General features: G+C 37.4%; 1 protein-coding gene across 2 annotated transcripts; it reads right to left on the reverse strand.

The window, feature by feature from the left end:
* Positions 1 to 1,465: 1,465 nt before the first annotated feature.
* hadhaa (hydroxyacyl-CoA dehydrogenase trifunctional multienzyme complex subunit alpha a) lies at positions 1,466 to 24,073 on the reverse strand. 2 transcript variants are annotated; one of them, XM_051655683.1, is made up of 20 exons: positions 23,990 to 24,073; positions 21,285 to 21,326; positions 21,134 to 21,204; positions 20,790 to 20,923; positions 20,556 to 20,694; positions 17,814 to 17,933; positions 17,581 to 17,683; positions 14,766 to 14,888; positions 14,522 to 14,640; positions 14,230 to 14,286; positions 13,087 to 13,196; positions 12,862 to 12,996; positions 8,060 to 8,231; positions 7,391 to 7,477; positions 7,160 to 7,300; positions 7,003 to 7,071; positions 4,617 to 4,812; positions 4,018 to 4,132; positions 3,764 to 3,909; positions 1,466 to 2,144 (listed from the first exon to the last, which is right to left on the reverse strand). In XM_051655683.1, the coding sequence occupies exons 1-20, from the start codon at positions 24,048 to 24,050 to the stop codon at positions 1,999 to 2,001; spliced, it is 2,286 nt and encodes a 761-aa protein (XP_051511643.1). In that variant the 5' UTR covers positions 24,051 to 24,073; the 3' UTR covers positions 1,466 to 1,998. The 2 variants fall into 2 exon arrangements, with proteins under 2 accessions (XP_051511643.1, XP_051511644.1); XM_051655684.1 differs by lacking the exon at positions 23,990 to 24,073 and adding an exon at positions 23,829 to 23,845.
* Between the last annotated feature and the right edge of the window lie 574 nt (positions 24,074 to 24,647).

The following is a 24,647-nucleotide window of genomic DNA, read 5'->3' on the forward strand; positions in this document are numbered from 1 at the left end:
CAAAACAAAAGTGAGAAAATGAATCTTTTTTCGGAAGACCCTTCCACAAGACTGTTAGCGAAGGGTACATTCATACAGTAATGCCATGTTTCCTTCAGAGTACCTTTTCATTTTGTTTTATTTAACCATTTTTATTTAATTATTAAAATTTCTCCCCTTTTACCAAAAGGGCACCTTTTAGATTTGTGAACTGCTGCCCCTGTTCTGTGTACATCACAGCTGTATGTGATTAAATGTTAAAAGGGCATGCAATAAGCTTGCATTGACATATTTCGGAAGGTAACAGCACTTGAAATTGAGCTTGTGTTGAGTGCTTTTTGGGCTTAAAATTCTTTTAAATGTTTCATTTGATATTTACAGCACAATTTTCAGATCCAGATGCACACACACAGGAAGCGTGAGGGATTTTTAGAGAGTTTTAGAGACTTAAACATAAAAAGTTTGTGATGTACAAGTTAATAAGAGCAGTGAGAGTTTACGGTCTAAAGACAAGAGCACACTGTAATTAGGTGACAGTAATTAAGAGTTTACTAACCACAGCCCACGCTGATGCAGTATGCGTGTGTGTGTGTGTAAGGTGAGTCAGAGCTGCTGAAATGAGAAGGTTTTAGCAACCTTATATCACAGTTTTAAAAAGTGTTTTATTAGCATTTCGGGAATGTTTCTGGAATGTTTATTTAACAGATTGCCCTCTGTAGACACATTTGTACTTTGAATAATATTTAACAACGGTAGTGTGTGTTTCATTTGTTCTGTAATTTCATCATTTGTATGATTTAATCCTGATGGATTAGCTACAGAAAAGAATAAATCAATAGTGCTCACTAGAATGAAGTGCCATTCTCAGGTAAATCATTTAAAAGAATCTCTGACTATGTTTGGATTGTAATTTACTAGTTTACTAACTGAACACATCACAGTACTGCATACTAATTTTAGAAAATAAGTAAAACCGCATTATGCAGTTAAAAATGTTTCAAAGAATAGTATGCTACATTGTTGTCACATGACCTAATGAAGTTGCATATGAGTCCTGTACAGTTACAATATAATCATGGGAAAAAAGAATGGTTATTACATTTTCTACTACATTTTGCGTAAAAATGTTATAATGGTTGGCCATCCGATCACATAATGAGTCAAAACAGAATGCTGAAAATTGCAACTGTATTTTTTCCTCCTTTAAAAAAGTCATGGAAACGTAAGATTGGATTTTTCTTCTTTTGCTGTTGGAGGAAATGGGATCACAAAAATAATATTTCCAAACCCAGAAATATGAAAAAGGTCTTTTGCACATATAGCCTCAATGTGTGTGTGACTGCATATCAATACTTTCCTCAGATTTTCACATGAATATTATGCACTTTTTCTTCTTCTACTTTTTCTACACTGTAAAATACTGAGTTTTGAGAGTTTTAGTGATTTATTTGGAAAAGTGAATGAGAAATTAAAAATACTTAAAACATTTGGTATTTTTTACAACGCTCGGGTTGTAAAATTTATTGTCAGAATCACTGATAAACATACAAACTACTGTATTATACAAAATGAACAAAATTAACTACATCTTAACCTGTAGATAATCTGAGGCACGTTGGTTGATACGTGAAATTAACAAAGCTACAACATTCAGAAGTATGATTTTTTTTTAGAGCACCTGCATGTGTTTTTAGTAACTGAATAGTGTCAATAAACATACTGCTGTCAAACATTTTTAAATGAATTTAAACAGTCTGTTGTGCTGGAGAAACTTTTTTTCTTACATAGAATTTAAATAGTGTTTTTTCTTGGCTCACATAAATTATGTACAGGTCAAAATTTCAAGTTATGAAAATTCTGCTTTTTATCCCACAAATGATAAAACTAAGTGTAGTGCACTACTTTTTGTGATTATGGTAGACTAAAAATTTTTTTTCAAGATGTGTATTTGTGATAAGTAGCTGTCATCTGACAGACAGGCGGGTTAAGGTTGACACCAAAGCTTATGATCATGAATTCTCACTTGTGAAACCTCTTGCTGGAGTCCTTGGCATGGTCAAGGAGCAGCTGGCAGGGGGTGAACTGGTTACCATAAACGTCCTCAAAACGTTTCATTTTCTGAACAAGTTTGTCGGCTCCAAATGAATCCACAAACCGGAACGGGCCTGAAAATGAGGAAAACAATCTAGATATAATTTAGAATAAATGAACTTTAATATAAACAAGGATACTTCTGACATCAATAACAAATAAATCATAGTAACTACACAGCTTAAAAATAAAGATTTTCCCTTAAACTTTTCACTGGCTCCACCACAAATATGAAAAATAGATATTTTTTGCCAAAACAATTTATATGACAGGAAAAAAAATGTCATTAAACATTTCATTTTCTTTAAAAAGTGACACTTTTTTTTTCTGACAGCTATAAATTCATAAATGCATGTTTCTTCAATTTTGGGCCCTTTCATGTCACAGGGTTTTTTTTTTTTTTTTTATTAAGACAACTTAAAAAAATTAAAATTTAAAAATTAAAACAAATAAAATTAATTATGTTATATTAAGATCTCATTCAAACTTAATTAGAAACTTTTTACAGGCCTTCATTGTTTATTTTTGATACTTTTCAAATGACTTGTATGTACAGATTTTATTGTTTCAGGCTTGTCCAGGACCCAGATTTTCAACCCCAACTATGAAAATCCTTTACAAAAATACAAATTATTACGTGTAAAACTATGATAATCTAAACAAAGAGTGAAATAAACAGATATCATTATAAAAATATTGTGTGAAAATTATTTCTATCAATTAAAAAAAAAAATTATGACTGTCCCACAGTTGTGGCCTCATTTCCACCACACCAAACAATTTTACCACTCATAATTTATTATTCAAAAGACAGTGTAATTGTTAACCAAGTCGATAAAAGTGTCAGTAAAGAGTATGCTTGAGATGAAATATGAGACAAGTGATGTTTGAAGAGAACTAAGAAAAATCTGTATCAAGTAAATATCTTTAGTGAATATTTTTATTGGGTGTCATTTTTAATCAAGCTTTAATTTTGCCAAATTGAGCAAAAAGTGTGAAAATATTATTTAATTATGTGTATTTAGGATGCATAATATATTAGCTATGAGATTAGCAAGACAAAAATATTAAAAATGTCATTTCCACCACAAAATTCTATTTAACTTGATACAGAATTTGAGATGTGCTGGAAATGACACTCAGGTCAGAGTTTTCATGACTTTCAAGAAAAAAAAATGACATAATTCTCCAGTGATGCATGTAAATACACTGTTGTCAGTAGACAATTAAAAAATTAGTGATAGTGTAAAAACATTTTTAACCCGAGAAGTCCCCAGCGCTAAAAGTGCCCCAAGTTGTAGTAACATCCACACTTTCACTGGAAAACTTCATACAGTGCCAAACATTCCTGAAAATTTCCTGAATTTTCAAAATAATTCTAACTGATGCTCTCACAAGTTATTCTAACAACTTAAACATTTTTAGCCATGTCAGCCAGAAAGATTACACTACATTTTTCAATCTTGCTGATTTAAATATGCCACCTAGGTTCACTACATCACGGAGATCAGAGTTGAAGATTATGATGCATAAAACCAATCAACAAACATGATCATCAAATGAAGGATGTCGTGACAACGCAGCACTGGGCCGATAGAGCAAGTGACAGTTCGGTCAACTGGCCCAATTCTCTCTCACACTGGCCCCAGGCCATTTTTATTGTTAAATACAAGGTGTATAATGTGTGCTTTACCTCCCAAACAAGGTGGGAAGCCCAGTCCAAACACTGCTCCAATGTCTCCCTGCACAGGGTCGGGCAGAATGCCTTCCTGTAGACACAGTATGGCCTCGTTAACGAATCGAGACACGAGTCGGTACTGAACGTCCTCGTCACCAGAGCTAAAGAGGGACAGAGATACAGATGAGGTATTTCTTTTGAGGTATATCAAAGTTACTCCATACAATTAAGATTGATTTAGTGGTAAAACTAGCATGAGCAGGGCTTACACAGCAGGGGGCGCTGTCAGTTTGAAACCCTTGAGAATTTCTTCCGCTTCAGAATTCACCTTCTTTTCTTTCGATTTGGCTCCGTACACATAAACACCCTTTCCTGACTTTCGACCTGATGTGCGAAACACACACACACACACACTAGATATCTGACTGCTGAATGCCAACACTTGTTACATCTTACACATTCTAAAATCAACAGCTTGCATCTTAATATACAACCAAGATGAGTTAAATGATTAACAAATCTGTAAAAACTATGGCGTACTCTTCACAGAGCTGCAGGAAATGAGGCTGTGGTCACATTATGAATCAAACCCAAATCTAACAAACAGCTCAATTTGTGTTGTGCACTATTTGCATTGTTTTAGCACCAGGTAACACCAAAAACATGGTAATAGCGCAATGTTAACTGCACCAGGCAAATTATACTGAGTTTTGTGAATAAGGCACAATCTATAATTGATCAAACGAGCCTACTTTACATAGAAAATAAAAAATAAGCTCCACTTTAACGTGATGCAAACCTCCATTAGAAAAAGAAGCGGATGGAGTTATGTGGCTGTTATTTCTGTGGATGTATTTTACAGATATACCTTTGAACCCCTTCTGGACCATCATCTTCAAAACCTCAACATTTCCTCCTCCGAATCGTGTTCCAAACGTCTTCCCAAGATCCTCTGCAACATGAGCCCCCACATCAATACCGACCTCGTCAGCAAGAGTCGCCGCACCGACAGGAAACCCGAATCCTGTTGTCAGGGCATCCAGTTTCTTGGGCCCAGCTCCTTCCTTTAGCCAAAGCAATGAGGGAGAAAGATTAAACTCGGCTCATATATTAAAAATTGTTACAAAAAGGAAAATTCTGTGATCACTTACTCATCTTCATGGTGAATTGAGATGAACATGCTGCCTAACATCTCCTTTTGTGTTCCACAGAAAAAAGAAAGTCATACGTGTTTGGAACAACATGAAGGTGAGTAAATGATTACAGAATTTAAATCTCTTTAACAATTTATTACTGAAACTACAGTAAATTTGTTTATTACCTACTGTTTATGGTAATTTATTTTCAGAAATAAAATAAATCTTTTATAACAAAATGTTGCATTCCCTTACAATAAGTTTTGCATTCCCTCAAATTAAGTTTGCCGTTCTCTCGCAGTAGTTTGCGTTCCCTCACAATGCGTTTCGCATTCTCTCGCAGTAGTTTGCGTTCCCTCAAAATACGTTTCGTATTCTCTTGCAGTAGTTTGCGTTCCCTCAAATTAAGTTTGCCGTTCTCTCGCAGTAGTTTGCGTTCCCTCACAATGCGTCTCGCATTCTCTCGCAGTAGTTTGCGTTCCCTCAAAATACGTTTCGTATTCTCTCGCAGTAGTTTGCGTTCCCTCAAAATACGTTTCGCATTCTCTCGCAGTAGTTTGCGTTCCCTCAAAATACGTTTCGTATTCTCTCGCAGTAGTTTGCATTCCCTCAAATTAAGTTTGCCGTTCTCTCGCAGTAGTTTGCGTTCCCTCACAATACGTTTCGTATTCTCTCGCAGTAGTTTGCGTTCCCTCACAATACGTTTCGTATTCTCTCGCAGTAGTTTGCGTTCCCTCACAATGCGTTTCGCATTCTCTCGCAGTAGTTTGCGTTCCCTCAAAATACGTTTCGCATTCTCTCGCAGTAGTTTGCGTTCCCTCAAAATTCGTTTCGTATTCTCTCGCAGTAGTTTGCGTTCCCTCACAATACGTTTCGCATTCTCTCGCAGTAGTTTGCGTTCCCTCACAATACGTTTCGCGTTCCCTCACAATACGTTTCGTATTCTCTCGCAGTAGTTTGCATTCCCTCACAATACGTTTCGCATTCTCTCACAGTAGTTTGCGTTCCCTCACAATGCATTTCGCATTCTCTCGCAGTAGTTTGCGTTCCCTCAAAATACGTTTCGCATTCTCTCGCAGTAGTTTGCGTTCCCTCAAAATACGTTTCGTATTCTCTCGCAGTAGTTTGCATTCCCTCAAATTAAGTTTGCCGTTCTCTCGCAGTAGTTTGCGTTCCCTCACAATACGTTTCGTATTCTCTCGCAGTAGTTTGCGTTCCCTCACAATACGTTTCGTATTCTCTCGCAGTAGTTTGCGTTCCCTCACAATGCGTTTCGCATTCTCTCGCAGTAGTTTGCGTTCCCTCAAAATACGTTTCGCATTCTCTCGCAGTAGTTTGCGTTCCCTCAAAATTCGTTTCGTATTCTCTCGCAGTAGTTTGCGTTCCCTCACAATACGTTTCGCATTCTCTCGCAGTAGTTTGCGTTCCCTCACAATACGTTTCGCGTTCCCTCACAATACGTTTCGTATTCTCTCGCAGTAGTTTGCATTCCCTCACAATACGTTTCGCATTCTCTCGCAGTAGTTTGCGTTCCCTCACAATACGTTTCGCGTTCTCTCGCAGTAGTTTGCGTTCCCTCACAATATGTTTCGCGTTCTCTCGCAGTAGTTTGCGTTCCCTCACAATAAGTTTTGCGTTCTCTCGCAGTAGTTTGCGTTCCCTCACAATATGTTTTGCATTCCCTCGCAGTAGTTTGTTCCCTCACAATACGTTTTGCATTCTCTCGCAGTAGTTTTCGTACCCTCACAAAAAGTTATGACATTCTCTCACAATAAGTTTTGCGTTCCCTCAAAATCATTTGGTGTTTGTTTCAATGTAGTACCATTTTTGGTGGTAAGAACATGAACATGTATCGCAAATGAAACATGGAATTGCTATGGTAACACTAACCACGTTTTTGGCAGAGTGATTGACTTTCTTAACTATAGTTTTGCTTTTCCTGTATTATTACTATGGTTTTACTATGACTGTCATAGTTAAAATAATAAAACCATGGTAGATTTTTGGAAGGAATGGATAAAGCTATTGCCAAGGAACTAAAAACTTATTACGAGGAAATGCAAACTAATGCGAGAGAATACAAAACCATTTCAGAAAATAAAATCTTTGCTAATTTACCTGCAGCACTCTGATGGCCTCTGCAAACATGGGTGCCAGACAGCGTGTTGTGTAAAATCCAGGACCGTCCTATAGAGAGACACAAACACACACTCGGTCATTTATGCTGAACACATGCACAGCCTCAAACAAAAGCAGAACACACACGTGTTCTTACCCTGACCACTATGATGACCTTGCCCTGTTTGAGTCCCACAGCTACAGCAGACGCTGTTGTGTCTTTAGAGGTTTTATCTGTGGTGATGATTTCAAGCAGCTGCATTTTATCCACCGGAGAGAAATAATGCATCCCAATCACCTACAAAACATATAAAATCTTATACTGCAGACATACTAACATAAATAACTTAGCAGTGAATAACAACACAATTATAAACCCCTGACGCACCTTCTCAGGTCTCTTGCTGGCTGCTGCGATGTCTTTGATTGGCAGAGCGGATGTGTTGGTGGCAAAGATACAGTGAGGAGGAATTACCTGCACATTGGTAACATTTCACGCATTATCTAAAGATCATACTCAACAGTTCTATTTTGAATATTTTCTCGTGTGACCTGCACAGAAATAGTTAATCTAGAAGTGAATTTTTTGTTGTTGTTCGCTCTGTGGAGCACAAAAGGAGATGTGAGGCACAATATTTATGCTGCTCTTTTCCATACAACGAAACGTTGTGCAGAATGGAAATGGAAAAAGCTCCAGTGGCTATATGATAGCTTTGTGTAAGGAACGGACCAAACATCCTTATCTTGAGTGAATGAAAATAGGTAACATTCTTCAAAACATCTTGTTTCGAGAAACAAATGGGTTTTGAAAGACATGAGTGTGAGTAAATGATGACAAAACGTTAATTGTGGGGTGAACTATTGTCTTGAAGTGGGTACATTTTTGCAATATGTTATCTCAAATTTCTGTTGAAACATTTTGTTTTTCAACTGTAACAGAAAAAGAAAATCAAGATTCTTATGTGGCTAAGAGTTTAACATAATACCATATAATACAACATATCAGGAGGGATGTTGCACTCAGCAAACATACAAACACACACATATCATAACTTACGGCTTCCACCTCCTTCACCACTTTATGTTTGATTGACAGGTCTTCAAACACAGCTTCAATGACCATGTCCACTGTCTCAAAGCCACGATAGTCCAGTTGTCCTGACAGCGAGGACAGAATTGCATCTCTCTCAAACGTCGTAAGACTCTTCTTTTTGGTTTTGTCATTGAGCCTGAGAAAGAAAATGATGAGACACAAACATTTTGATATATTTGATATATTACCTTCTGATAAATGTAAATATATGTATTTATTCTATTATTACATGACTCTCTGGAAAACTTGATTCTGATTGGTCAATCGTGCCATCTAGCAGTCTAAAATTTCTGTTAAACAACCGCACATCCAGGGATTAAGTGATATCAGACCGGTCATCTGGGTATTGCAAGTCTTTTCTACTTCTTGTGTCACTCTGCGATCTCTACAAATAAGCTTATAAAATAATTTCAACTCAAATCATATTTTATGTCCATTTATTTCCTTTATTTGGTAAGTAGTCTTGTACTGAGCAGGATAATGAGCATTATGACGGTCATTTTCGCAAATAACCCCAACAGAACTCAGACGCAAACCAGAGGTTGATTTCAGCTGTTTCTAGAGAAACTCTGTTTTCTCTCATAATTTCTCCATTTGTCTAATAATGTCCATTTATTTGACAGGCAGCCATGTTATAAGCGCCATAATATACAGTCAGTTAGTCAGTATCACAAAATAAAAATCTTCAGGGTGATAGAAGACCCTCCTGCTTTGCGATCACAACGTTGGGGGTTATTTTGAGATAACGACCGACTGACTGTACATTATCCCTTACTTATTATAAAGGAATTAAAAATTTTAAAAGGAACTGATCAAGTCTAAAAAAATATTCACAACTATCAAAACAAATCTGTTTTCTATAACAAAAATCTGCTTCTATGGACAAGAGACTATTTAGCAGAAACGGGTCACTGCTATTAAAATGAATCGGAGACTCCAGTCAGGCTTCCTAAGCAACCAATTGGCCCGGTTGCTAGGGTGGGTAGAGTCACGTTGGGGTATCCCCCTCATGGTCGCTATAATGTGGTTCTCGCTCTCGGTGGGGCGCGTGGTGAGTTGTGCGTGGATGCCGCGGAGAATAGCGTGAAGCCTCCACACGCGCTACGTCTCCATGGTAACGTGCTCAACAAGCCACGTGATAAGATGCGTGGATTGACGGTCTCAGAAGCGGAGGCAACTGAGATTCTTCCTCCGCCACCCAGATTGAGTCACTACGCCACCACAAGGATTTAAGAGCGCATTGGGAATTGGGCATTCCAAATTGGGGAGAAAACATGAGAAAATAAAAAAAAATGAATGGGAGAAATTGGAACGCCCAACGGATGTAGAAAAGGAAGTTCTGCCTTACAGATAAAAGAGCCAATCACCTTTTAGATATAGATATTGCCTGTTAATCAATTTGAGAATGCGCTTTATCTATACAAGCTGGGAGAATAGCTTTTTTTTATTTTTTTTGCGTAATCTGATGTAAAGCACAATTTATGATACCAATATTGACAGATTTTATTGCTGATTTGAAATATGTTCTTTGATAGGTATCTTGACCAACCGTTTTGGAGATTTTGGTCTTTCTCCATTCAAGTAGATAGGAGCTGCACTGGCATGACTGGAAATAAACTTCCGAGAGCGTTTCAAAGATGGCCGACAGTGGACTGACTTGCTAAAAAGACTTCTGAGTTCGGAATTGCATACTACCCATACTACTACTGTCTATGGCAGAAATAGTGTGAGTAGTTTGGAAGTATGCATTTCCGAACTCAGCGTTTGTATGTGGCCTATACACAGACTGTAATGACGCTTTTTCGCCTTATTTTGCAGCGTAAATTTAGCAAACCTTTTTTATATTTCAACTTTTTAACTATTTAGTGCAAATTTACAACATTACGCTTTGTATTACATTACCCTGGAATTAGTTTGAAAAACTGAGTTACCACAGATGCGATGAGGTTTCTAATACAGCTATAGCTGCTGAGAGAGTGATCTTCTCGCTTCTGAATGCCGTAATTCTTCGCTCTCTAGTTTTTTGTTTTTTTGTAAAGTAGTGGAAACGTAATATTGGTGTTTTTCTTTTTGATGTTGTAGCAAATGTGTTAGCAAAAATTAGATTTCATGTGGTCTCCCAGTCATCGCTTTCAAATTTTACCCTGCAATTATTATTTTTTTCTTCTAATTTTATCCCCTTTTCTCACCAATTTGGAATGCCCAATTCCCACTACTTAGTAGGTCCTCGTGGCAGCACGGTTACTCACCTCAATCCAGGTGGCAGAGGACAAGGCTTAGCTGCCTCCGCTTCTGAGACCGTCAATCCGCACATCTTATCATGTGGCTCGTTGTGCATGACACCGTGGAGACTCACAGCATGTGGAGGCTCATGCTACTCTCCGTGATCCACGCACAACTTACCACGTGCCCCACTGAGAGCGAGAACCACTAATCACGACCATGAGGAGGTTAACCCATGTGACTCTACCCTCCCTTGCATCCGGGCCACTTTGGTTGCTTAGGAGACCTGGCTGGAGTCACTTAGCACACCCTGGATTCAGACTCGTGACTCTAGGGGTGGTAGTCAGCTTCAAAACTCGCTGAGCTACCCAGGCCCCCTACCCTACAATTATTAACCTCAGTGTTCTGGCATGATATTCACACAATTGTACGGAGTGGTTATCTGAGTTACCGTAGACTTTGTCAGTTCGAACCAGTCTGGCCATTCTCTGCTGACCTCTCTCATCAACAAGGCATTTCCGTCCACAGATCTGCCGCTCACTGGATGTTTTTTGTTTTTGGCACCATTCTGAGTAAATTCTAGAGACTGTTGTGTGTGAAAATCCCAGAAATACTCAAACCAGCCCATCTGGCACCAACAATCATCCATGCGATTATCTAATCAGCCAATCATGTGGCAGCAGTGCAGTGCATAAAATCATGCAGATATGGGTCAGGAGCTTCAGTTAATTATCACATCAACCATCAGAATGTGGAAAAAAATGTGATTTCAGTGATTTGGAGTGTGGCATGATTGTTGGTGCCAGACGGGCTGGTTTGAGTATTTCTGTAACTGCTGATCTCCTGGGATTTTCACACACAACAATCTCTAGAATTTACTCCTAATAGTGCCAAAAAACAAAAAACATCCAGTGAGTGGCAGTTCTGCAGATGGAAATGCCTTGTTGATGAAAGAGATCAACAGAGAATGGCCAGACTCGTTCGAACTGACGAAGTCTACGGTAATTTGAATAACTGCTCTGTACAATTGTGGTGAGAAGTATTATGCTATTCTGAGATGCGGATTGGCGCTGTTTTAGCGGCATGAGGGGGACGTACACAATATTAGGTAGGTGGTTTTAATGTTGTGGCTGATCGGTGTATAATAAAAAACTGCAATGCAATTGGTTTCCTATGGAGCCCTTGGCTTAAAGTACAGATAATGACCACCATAATTATGATTTTTATTACCATAGTTTTAAATATGGTTACTGTAGTAAAACCATTGTAAATTTATTGTGAGGGCACACAAAACTATCCCTGTGTCTCAATTAGCTCCCTAGCGCCCTATGTCATGAATCAGTATATCGTGAACATGAATTCAGGCACTAGTAAGGGTACTGATCCACTGAACATTGGGACACTTATGACTCAATTACCCGTGACACATTAATGAGCTTGCGCACTGAAGCGCAGCTGTTATTAATCAGCACCATTGCTGTATAAATGGCACTATCGTTCATTTTTGTTGAAGATATTCAAATATACTGTTTTATTATAACATATAAATGACATAAAATAAAAATATATAGGAGTGTATTTTAAACCTTCTTTTAACAACTTAAATATTTAAAAGATTGTTTCTCTTTCATGGTAATTATGAATGAAAGACTTTACAAACAACAGGCTTGTACTTCATAGTTTTACACTTGTTCTCTGCTCGTCAACGACTTGAGAGACTTCAGAAGACATGACGATGTTTCCGGTAAGGGAACATAGTGAGCAATGACAGTCCCTGTTTTTTATGGTGCATTGTGGGATTTTTTTAGGGAGCGAACGTTTCAGTGCACTGGAATGATTTTGCGATTGAGACAGCCCTAAAAATGGCCGACTCCCTGATCAGTGCCCTGACTACTGAACTAGGGATGATTGAGACACACCCTATTTAAGAAAAATAAAATCCCGTCCTGTCCTCTAAGGGGCTCCGTAGTTTCCATACCTTTTGACCAATTTATTTTCATGACTTTACCTGCTCGCTTGTAATTACTGGACATGGATTATTAAAAACCTGTTTTTTTGTTATTGAAAATTTTAGAGCACAGCATAACTAGAACTAGAAAAATATATATTTATTTACTGCAGAAATTGCCATGATTTCAATTTTCAATTAACTTCTATTAATTGTTAAGATTTTAGAAACTTCTAGTGACTTTATGTTTATATTTATTTTGGATTTCAACAGAACAAGTCTCATTTTATGGGTGTCTGTGAACAGAAAGTGTACAGCACTGACACCTAGTGGCTCTCAGCTTTAATAGGCTCTCTCCCCCTAATGCACTGGTGTGCAGCGCCCTCTGCTGTCGCAAACTATGAACTGCAGCTCATGTCAGACTGAGACTCTACTGCAAGTTTTTAGAAACACAATTTCGGTATTTTTTTTAACGCTCTACCTGAATAGAAATTGACTTTCCATTAGGAATCAATGAAGCACCTATTCATCCATCTGTCTGTCTGTCTGTCTGTCTCTCTGTCTGATTGTGTATTTAAGTGTTTGCTTTACTAACCCTTTGTACACCTGTTGTTGGCCTCTGGCAAGTCCTTCCTGTGTCGTGTCCTTCAGGATGGTGGCTACACCCTTGTCTATCGTCACCTGAACGATACCTGCTCCCATAAGCCCCGCCCCCAGGACAGCCAGCTTCCTTAAAAAGTAAAAGCACTGTCAGTTTTTACAATCACTCAGACTAACCACCTGATGACAACATGCCTTCAGTTGCGCCCTCTGGACGCACTTCACATCTCTCTCCGGCTGCCCAAAGTGGTTCTTTTTGCAGGCCACCTGACCGTGATACAGACCAATCAGAGCTCTGGACTCTGACGACATCGCCAGTTTACCAAAGTTCTAGAAAACAGATGAGAGGTCAGATGTCACAAGCGCTATCTATGACACTGGCCAAAACAATGACTAAATAGCTTTTTGGCTATTGGTAAACATGTATGTAAACTAATAGCACATGTGGCCTACTGTAAGTCACATCAGCTGAAAAGGAAAGTTGTTTCAGAGGATAGATTACTAAGACAAACCTTTTTTTTTTCTTTGGAATAATATGCATTAAAGAATAGTGTACACTAAGACCAGGAATGTATATTAAGAAAGTAAATAGGGTCAAATTTGTTTTTATGTTGACTTCAAGGACCCAAAAACACAAATAATTGTCATTTCACTGACAGCAGTGAATGCAAAATCATCTGTAAAGTATCAGTATTAGTACTATTAAAATAATTTTGCAGGTTCAATATAAGTTAAGCTCAATGGACAGCATTTGTGACTTAATGTTGATTACCACAAAATTTGTCCCTCCTTAAAAAAAAAAAAAAAAATGGAGGTTACAGTGAGGCACTTACAATGGAGGTGAATGGGGCCAATTTTTGGAGGGTTTAAACACAGAAATGTAATGCTTATAGTTTTATAAGAGCACACATTAATTCTTCAGTTAAAACTTGTGTGTTATTTGAGCTGTAAGTTGCTTAAATCATAGTTTTTTTGGATTAAGGGTTTAAAGCGTTCAAAACCATGGCAACAAAGTTGTAAAGTTGGATATAACTTTACAAAGAGAAGGTCAGTAAGTGATTTTATCACACTAAAATCATGTTTACACGAATATCCTTTGTCTTGTGGCGTTACTTTTGAAACAGTGAGTATTTTAACATTCAAAAATTGGCCCCCGTTCAATTCCTTTGTAAGTGCCTCACTGGTACCCAGATTTTTGCATTTATTTTTGAAAGAAAAGGAGGGACAAATCGAAATTACGTTTTTGGTAATCAGCTTTAAACCACAAATGCAGTCGATCGAACTTAAATTGTATTGAACCTGGAATATTCCTTTAATGGAGCAGGCATTATAATTCAGTGCTCATGGTGTTTCTAATACTGACCTGAGATTCAGTTTGATATCCAGCAGCGCTACCGTTTTCAACACCTGTCTGTACACACTGCAACACACAATCAGTTCATGAGCATGTGAGTGTATGTGGGTTTACTTAGTTTGGAGACAAAATTGCCCTTTGGGGACGTGCTCAAGGTAAATTGATTCCTAAATAAAGTATAACTAACTTTACATAAAAAAGTCTGATATGTATTTATGTATTCATTTAGATCACTAGATAAATGTGTGTGTGTGTGTGTGTGTGTGTGTGTGTGTGTGTGTGTGTGAGTGTGTGTGTTTACCTCTATAATCTTGAGTGGAGCGGGGTATAGCCCTTTACTTTGTTTCATCACTTTGTTATGGACAGTTTTGTAGATCTGTTTCCTCACCGGTGGTAGACCCATCACAAAATCCTGCACCTCTGAAACAACAGATTAAAAAAACAAAAAACATAAAAGGTCTTTAATAAATAACATTAATGGATTGGTCAGCGGCCTGTCTTATCTTTATACTGATGTTGATCATGTTTATTTGAGTGTGTCGTACTCTGCATGAGTCCTTTCTTCTTTCCCACAGCGACTTTTTTACCAGCAAGACCTTTAGCTAAATCGACAGCCACTTCCTCCAGATACTCGATGGTTCTCTCCTCTGGACTCTTCAGTCCTGGACCTGTACCACAACATCACAAACACTTTATAGAGTCCATATTCTACACTTTTGTGGCATTTCTGTCCATTTATGTCATTCAAGATTTCTTGCAACAAAGACACTTTACTTAGCAAAGACTAAATTACTTTAATTAAGTAATTAATTAAAATTAATTACACTGGTAACTTAGTTTATCATGACCATCTTCCATCAGCCAACAGGCTGTTCAGCCTCTGTACCAATAACATTTCTGTATGTAAAAGACCTCTGTTCGCATGTCAGATGTTAATGAACAGATATTCTGAGTTCAGTACAAGTTAAGCTCAATCAACAGCATTTGTGGCATAAAATTGATTACCACATAAATTACATTTTACTTGCTCCTCCTTTTTTTAAAGCAAACATTTGGGTTACAGTGAGGAACTTACAATGGAAGTGAATGGTGCTAGTCTGTAAATGTTAAAATACTCACGGTTTCAAAAGTATAGCCACATAAACAATATGTGTGTAAACATGATTTTAGTGTGATAAAATCGCTTACTAACCTTTTCTGTGTAAAGATATAGGCAATTTTACAAACTTTATTGCCATGATGATGTAATGTCAACAAACCATATAACCCTAAAATGACTGTAAAATCGATGATTTAAACAACTGTACAGCTCAAATAATACACAAGTTTTTACAGAAGAATTAATGCAAGTGATTTTATAAAAATATAAACTTCACATTTCTGCATTTAAACCCTCCAAAAATTGTTCCCATCACTGTAACCTCAATTTATTTATTTTTTAAAGGAGGGAGTAGAAATTAATTTTTGTGGTAATCAACATTATACCACAAATGCTGTCGATTGAGCTAAAAGGGATAGTTCGTCCAAAAATGAAAATTCTTTCATCATTTACCCTCATGCCATCCCAAATGTGTAGGACTTTCTTTCTTCTGCAGAACACAAATTATGATTTTTAGAAGAATATTTCAGCTCTGTAGGTCCATACAATGCGAGTGAATGGGTGCCAAAATTTTGACACTCCAAAAATCATATAAAGGCATCATAAAAGTTGTCCATAAGACTCCAGTGTCTTAATCCATATCTTCAGAAGTGACAGGATAGGTATGGGTGAGAAACAGATCAATATTTAAGTATTTTTTGTTAAGTACTCCCTGCCCAGTGGGGGGTGATATGTATGAAGAATGTGAATCAGTGAAAGTTAAAGGTGCACTAAGTAATTTTTTCCTCATTAAAAAAGTTAAACTCCTAAAGACATGAGGGGACCTGGGTAGCTCAGCGAGTACTGACGTTGACTACTTCCCCTGGAGTCGCGAGTTCGAATCTAGGGCGTGCTGAGTGACTCTAGCCCGGTCTTCTAAGCAACCAAATTGGCCCGGTTACTGGAGAGGGTAGAGTCACATGGGGTAACCTCCTTGTGGTCACTATAATGTGGTTCTCGCTCTCGGTGGGGCGTGTGGTGAGTTGTGCGTGGATGCTGCGGAGAATAGCGTGGGCCTCCACACACGCTACGTCTCCGCGGTAACGTGCTCAACAAGCCACGTGATAAGATGCGCGGATTGACGGTCTCAGACGCAGAGGCAACTGAGATTCATTACCCGGATTAAGGCGAGTCACTACGCCACCACGAGGACTTAGTGCACATTGGGAATTGGGCATTCCAAATTGGGGAGAAAAGGGGAGAGATAAGAAAAAAAAACTCCTAAAGACATGAATTGTAATTATGCAATATATGTAGGAAATCACTCACATTAAAATGAAGACTCCAGTCATATCAGTAACCTTATAAAAGCTGTTTAATTGTACATGGAGAGGGTCCACAAATGGGGGCTGCCATGTTAGAATCACATGACCAGCAGAATACTACTCGCTTAATCTCCGTAACTGTCCTGTTATTTGACACTTTCACTCACTGATTAAAGTAATCATGGCTGACTGTGAATTGTGAATTTTTACATTGGCATCAGTAACTGAAAACTATTGCATTTAAATGATGCTGCATCCAAGCCACTAGGTGTCAGTGTAAGTCTAAGACGACATGAACAAGAACTTAGTGCACCTTTAAAGTGGAGACTGACTGAGCAGCAAGGAGAATTTACAGTAAAAAAGGACTAAAATATTTATTTGTTTCTCACCCACACCTATGATATCGCTTCTGAAGGCATTGATTTAACCACTAGAGTTGTATGGATTATGTTTACGTTTTTGGAACTTCAAAATTTTGGCACCCATTCACTTGAATTGTGAGGACCAAAAGAGCTGAGAAATTCTTCTAAAAATCTTCATTTTAGTTCAGCAGATGAAAGAAAGTCATACATATCTGGGATGGCATAAGGGTGAGAAAATTATGAGAGAATTGTAATTTTTGGGTAAACTATCCCTTTAACTTGTATTGAACCCACAATATTACTTTAAACAGAGGTTGGTAATATTTAAATGTGGGCAGTCTTTTGTTAATGAGCTCGTAGTTACTTATACCATAACCATGAAGATGTCTGAATGAGCAGTTTTTGCAGGTTAGTTTCAATAAACGCTTAAAGTTCGAGTATGTCAGCATAGTACATAGTACAATTATTTCATTTCAAAATGAACCCCTTTAAAAAATGTCAACAAACTCCAGACATTGTTATTTACCATAAGAAAGAAAACTCAAGGGAACATCTTTAAACTATTAAAAAATAATTATTATTTTCATTAAATCACCCAGTGGATCCACCAGTTGATGCACAAGACCCATTTTGTTGGCTTTATCTGCACGAATGTTCCTGCCGGTCAACATCATATCAAACGCAGTAGGGAGGCCCACCTAAGACACACACAAACACGTCATTATGAAACATACCGAAGAAAAATGATCTTTTTTGCAGTTCAGAATTAGGGAGCGTCAATAAATCCCTGACTATCTGAGAGTTAAGGAGCCTCAGAAAACTCCTCACCAGTTTAGGCAGCCTCTGAGTCCCACCGGCACCAGGAAGCAGTCCCAGCATCACCTCTGGGGTGCCCAGAATTGTCTTCTTACTCTTAGTGGCCACACGGTACTGACACGCAAGAGCAAACTGACAAAACACAGTAATGACAACCATTACAGCTCATCCAGAAGAAGATAAGTAAAACTGTCACTAAAAGTAACAAAAATTACACCAAATACGCCTCCGTAATGATTCTCAGTTTATTTATTTATTTTTTGTATTATCTGTAGCATCTGATAAATTAAGATATATTTTATCCGTATTTAGCTAAATGGTTGTAATACAAATGAGTTAATGTTGATGTTTATAGCTAACAGCCAATCTAACTATCTATTCTTTAGACTGAGAACTTATTTTAAAAGTATAATTCACCCAAAAATGAAAATTTTCTCATAGTTCACTCATTCTCATGCCATCCCAGATGTGTTTCTTCAGCAGAACACAAATTAAGTTTTTTAGAAGAATATTTCAGCTCGGTTGGTTCTTACAATGCAAATGAATGGTGACTAGACCTCAAAAGGTCTAAAATCATATAAAGGCAGCATAAAAGCAATCTATCTGACTCCAGTGGTTTAATCCATGTCTTCAAAAGCGATATGATAGGCGTGTATAAGAAACAGATTAATATAAGATTAATGTAAGTCCTTTTTACTGAAAATCTACACTTTCAATTTCTCCACCTTTGACCAGCCTTAACCAGTAGGTGGCTGAATGTGAAAGTGTAGATTTACAGTAAAAAAAGGACTTAAATATTGATGTGTTTCTCACCCACACCAATCATATCGCTTCTGAAGACATGGATTAAACCACTGAAGTTGGATGGATTACTTTTATGCTGCCTTTATGTGCTTTTTGGACCTTCAAAGGTCTGGTTACCATTCACTTGCATTGTATGGGCCAACAGAGCTGAGATATTAATCTAAAAATTATAATTTGTGTTCTGCAGAAGAAAGAAAGTAATGCACATCTGGGACGGCATGAGGGAGAGTAAATGATGAGAGAAATTTCATTTTTGGGTGAACTATCCCTATAATGAATTTATTAAACTCAATTGCTTCACATGCAAAGATGACATGTTGAGTGTTTTTGATGGTTACAAAAAGGTTGTCTAAAAATGTGGCATTTAAGTAAAATTTGTCCTAGATAATTGACACCAGAGGGTAAATGTTGCAAGTTAATAAAGTTTAATTCTGACATTGGTCTAATTCAGGGGTTGGCAACCTTTTTGACATGAAGTGCCATTTTTATTTTACCATGTTAATCACTGTGCCAGGTAAACTGAAAAATACAAATAAAATCTGACATTTTGTACAAAAGGAGTTAAAACGGTTAGTCACAAATTTGCTTGTTTGATTAGTGACCTGCTGAAGAAATTGTGTAGAATCAAAATGTTTCTAATTCATTTTATGCCATAACGTTCCTTCCTAAATTTTCAAAATCCAGCAACTTCTCTTTATTTCCAGGTTAATTTAGATTTTGAATCAGACTCTTTTGGACCCAGGATGTGTTTTTTTCTATGTTTGCCCTTTTCCCTTAATAATGATGTTTTGAGAGTCACCGTGTGTTTAAGGAGCATGTATGCTGGGTTGTATTTCGGTATCTTCTTATTTACATCATGTGTTTCTAAAAGGAAAAAATGAACAAATAAAACAAGAAAATATAAGCTGTATTCTGCTCAATGTGAATGACGCATAACAGACACATTTACTTGCACGACTTTGCCATGGAAATGCAGGACTGGAACGAGGACCCAAATGCAGGAATGCAAAAAATAATACTTTATTAAATAAAAGGTAAAAAAAAAAAAAAAAAAACAGAATAGAAAACACACAAGGGAGAAAAACAACAGTAACAAAAACTGAACAGAGAAACCATCAAGGATTGACTAGGAAGGAATACACAGGAACAAGAACAGACTCATCAACAAACAAAAGCAATCTGACAAACACAAGAAGGAAGAAGGCACAATATATAGAGGGAAGGCACATGAGGAACAGGTGAAGACAATAAACATAATGAGGACTAGACTAGGGGTGAGGCCAGAAGGAATGAGGGGGCGGAGTCTGGAGAGCACATGGCAAACACAAACACAGACTCAGCCATGTGCTCATACACAAAACGAATACACACAGACAAAACAAAAACACACAGGGACAAAAGGGCAGACAGAGCAGATCGTGACAGTCTTGCTGAAAATGAAGCATTCCCTGAATTGATCTGCGTGCAGCGCGCGGCGATGTCAGACACTGCACACTTCACTGCACACAAGCTTCATCACACTTTAATAGTGTTTAGCTTCCCATTCAGCTCAGAACTAAACAAAACAAGCTATGTAATTACGAGGAACGATTACATCAAGAGGTAGAATATCATGGAGGTGGGGACCTGCATATAAATAAAATATTTCTCTCTCATAGGCCATACTGCAGGTTGGCGACCCCTGGTCTAATGTAATATACAGTCTGACCATGTAATATAAAACGGTACTGTTTTATTCTATACAAGTGAAAGAAACATAAAAGCTGTGATTTAATAATATACACAATATATCTTATTTTTGTGCATTTCATTTATAACTATTTGATCATTTTTAAATCACTATTGAAAGGCAACACAAAAGTGTTTCTTATGACAGAATTCAAAACAAATAAGGATGAAATAATAAGAAATAAATGTGAATAACTAAAAATCGCATCATCGGGTATTTACCTCCAGACCGCCCCCAAGACAGGAGCCGTTAATAGCAGCCACAATGGGGATGGGAGATTTCTCAATCTGTTCAAACATCTTCTGTCCTTCCTGTGACAGCCATGTCACTTCCTCGGCTGTCTTGCAGGCCTGAATCATGCTGAGAGAGACGATGAATGTGAGTCTTTGTACGCAACCTGAGCAATCTCTTTGTTTGTGTTTGTGTGTGTGTGTGTGTGTGTGTGTGTGCAGTACTTGATGTCAGCTCCTGCAATGAAGCATCCTGGTTTTCTGGAGATAAGAACGGCACTCTTCACCGCTGAATTCCCCCAGATCTCTCTCATTACCTCCGTCATCTCTGCCTGCATCTGCCTGGACAAAGTATTCACCTCCACATACACAAAACATTATTTTATTTTTTTAGTGAGTGGTTTTCCCACATAACGATGACACCAAATGTCCCCAAAAGGAGGTTTTGTCATATTTAGCTAATGTTTGGGAACAAATCTGTTTCCAAACTATAGATGAGTACACACACACACACACTACACTATATAAACGCAGACATTATTACATAATGAGGGGTGAATAGAACAGACCTTTGAGTTTGGATCATTGATTCGCACCACAGCAACACTGTCCTTGACCTCATAACTGACATGAGAGCGTGCTACAGACCGTGGGAGAGGAAGGAAGAGTGATTACAAAGAAAACATATAAAATGTCTCTATCCATGATTTTTATAGTTACCCAGCACAGCTGATGATATGGAGAGACTTCTTTGTCCATGACCTATAACCACAAAGTTAAAAAAAAACATGATTACACACATCTACAGTTGCACTTGAACCAAGTGAGGTCACAGAGTCCTTCATATAGCACAGTGGTCATTTCCTTTTAAACAATGTAACATTAATAAATGTTGTTTTTGAAAAGCAGTCATGCTGGTTTGTGTTTATGATCTGAGTGATATATTAACACTTCAGCACTTTCAGTTTTTCTTCTAGACTGAACACAAATAATTACTAGGCTTGGGATCGATGCAGAAAAATTTTCAGATGATTATCGATCTATATCGGCATTTTTCAGATATAAACAGGGCTAATCGTTGCACAGTAGTTTTTGTCTCTTCATACATATTTTTAAACACAACTTTGGAAGAGTGTGAGCGGCGGGGTAACTTAAAGGAGTCGCACAATGGACGCATCTGGCAGGTGACATGGTATGTTCTAAAATTCGAAACAATTATTTTCTGTCGCCAGCACCCAGCTACGACTCCGGAGGCTGCTCAAAATTCTGCAGCACCACGGAGCACAACTCGCACAGTTTTCCATTAATTTCGGCCCAAATCATTAGCAAATGACATATTGTGTATATGTATCTTTCATATAGTCTACACAGTGTATTTTCAGTTACAAGTATGTCTTTTTGTGGTTTGACAGCTTGAATTAACCCTATTAAAGGCTATATACAGAAAATGGCATGATAAACGTCACAATTTCTAATCGTTCAGTTTGTGCAGTTACACCAGTTCAGACTCACAGTGAAATCGGAAACAGTAGGTTGACTTTACTTTAGCTAAAATCGGTCTGTGCTTACTGAAATTCGAAACGCTGCCCCCAGTGGCCAAAGCGATAACTGTTGTTGGGCGTATGGGCACGTGTGGTCCATTTTACAAGTGTATTGTCCACAGAGGGGCGCAAAAAGCGAGCTGTTTTCAGCTGTACAGGCTGTAATACAGTGAAGAGGAATGCATTTTTCATCAAATGTATCCCCAAAACATAATCTAACCTTCAGTGGAGTAAAAAGGTAATGTTAGAGGGAAAAATGCAACCTCTGAATTGCGCTTGTCATTGATTCTGCAAACACAATCACTTCCTGGTATGAATGTGGCATCTGAACTCGGATCTCTCATGCTGCTGACACAACGTGCTTCCGGTCGTGCCTGAGGTGAAGGTAAACACACTGGAGCCGATGCAAAACTGTCTGACAGGAGATGGTGCTTGTCGTTGAGTCGGCATGATGTGGCTGATCCTAGCGTATCAGAACTCTCGGAAACAACAAACCGACTTCCCATATGATCATGTTGACCATTTTCATACATTAACCTGCGAACTCATCAACATCACTTTGTTCATTCTTGAAGAACTACAAAAACCTTTGCAACTTTTTAATACATCGATGTCTGAAAAACGTAACGAGAAAATACCGTGCCAATCAATAATCTATGTATCTATATTTTTGACATTCCTAATGATTACACATTTCACAACGAACTCAAACTCCTGCTCTGAGTAACATGCTGTTAGAAATACTTTATTTAGTTTTAGGCCACCAAAATAATCCATGTTAATAATAATTTTTATTATTATTATCCCAGACAGATAACCAATGTTCAAATTGGAGGAATAATGTGTTGCACACAACACTATTGCAGTCTTAGGGATTAAAGTGTGTATTAATAAAACTATATGCAACAGGTGACATGATGACCTCTGGCCCAGAATCCTGTCATCATTGGAAATATGAGTGACCTTTAACTCAGTTCCCCCCACCCCACCCCACCCCACCCCACCAGTCACATGACCAAACACACTTCACATGCCAGTACAAGCAACTGTGTGCATCCAATCAGAGGACACAGGACTTGTTATGCATATGGATAAATAAATATATGAGTTTAATTAAAATAATACAAATAGCCTAGTTATAAACACAGTAACACACTGAACAAATACACACATCAATATACATGATGCATGTGGATTAAAACGGTTACTGTATTATAATCTAGATTATTATAATATTATGATATAAATGATATTTGTTATAATAAATAATATCTATTATTATAATTATATAGCATATCCTTATATATTACGTATACATAATAATTTAGAAAGAACATTATTAGATTATGATTTTCATCACTCATTCAATGATACAGAAGAGTTTGTGTACAAGAGGAGGCCTTACAGTAATTGTAACCATAGTTTCTCCAAAATACCATAATATTATTGTTACTACGGTAAAACTGTGGTAAGTTGGTATTAGCCACACACACACACACACACTGTAATAAAAAAATTACAGAAAGTTTCTTTCACTGTTTGAGTGAGATCCCATGTTAACTTATTCTGATTGTACAGTAGTTACAATAAGTATGGTTACCATAGAAACTATTTTCGAAAACTTTTTAAATGTTTTCAAAACTGTACAACTGTACACAGTTAGTAATACATTATTTATAACGTATATATTACTAATAATATTACGATACCTCTAGTGACTCACCTGTGACCCACTGCCTTGTACTGAACTCACAGAACTGGGTCAAAGTTCATCCGCTTCAGAGTTCACTCATGCAGGTTACCTCACCTAATCTCACTCAACTTCACTAATATTGCATATTAGTGCATATAAGTCCATAAAGAGTATATTTATAAGTTTGTCACCTGCGATTTTCTTCGCAATTCTGCAACAGTCGCGCACCAACAGCAGTCTCGCGCTAGCCATCCTGCTCAATGACGTCACTGCCAGCGCGCGTGCACGCAAGTACCAGCGCGAGCCCGTAATAATAATTCAGCACCTTTTTTGATCAAACTAACTTTTATTGTGTAAAACAGCTTAAAAATGATGATTGTTATCTTTTACACAGTCTCGTTTTACAAAAACGAAGGCAGGATCTTCTAGTAAATTAATAAATAATTAGTAAAGTAAATTAGTCTAATTAGTCAGTTCGTTCATTTAATTAACAAAGCTGCCATTTCTTTTGAGATGTTTTAAGGACTTACAATAATTACACAATTATTTTTGAAATACAGAAAATTGTAGAAATTTATACCACCATCCATGCTCCATTATTATTGCAAAATTGCATTTTTTAACCGGTAAAAAAGTATGTTGAATGTTGAAACGGATTTATCATCATCATCATCATCATCATCATCATCATTATTATTATTATTATTATTATTATTATTATTATTATTATATTTAAACAATTCTGACGAATGTCTCTGACAGAAACGTTCTAATAAAGTTTCTAAAGCAAATTTTTATTTCCGTTTCAATTAACTGAAATTATGCATCAAATCAAAACGTGTTACTATA

The sequence above is a fragment of the Myxocyprinus asiaticus genome, chromosome 25 (assembly GCF_019703515.2).
Source record: "Myxocyprinus asiaticus isolate MX2 ecotype Aquarium Trade chromosome 25, UBuf_Myxa_2, whole genome shotgun sequence".
In the NCBI taxonomy this organism is placed as follows: Eukaryota; Metazoa; Chordata; class Actinopteri; order Cypriniformes; family Catostomidae; genus Myxocyprinus; species Myxocyprinus asiaticus.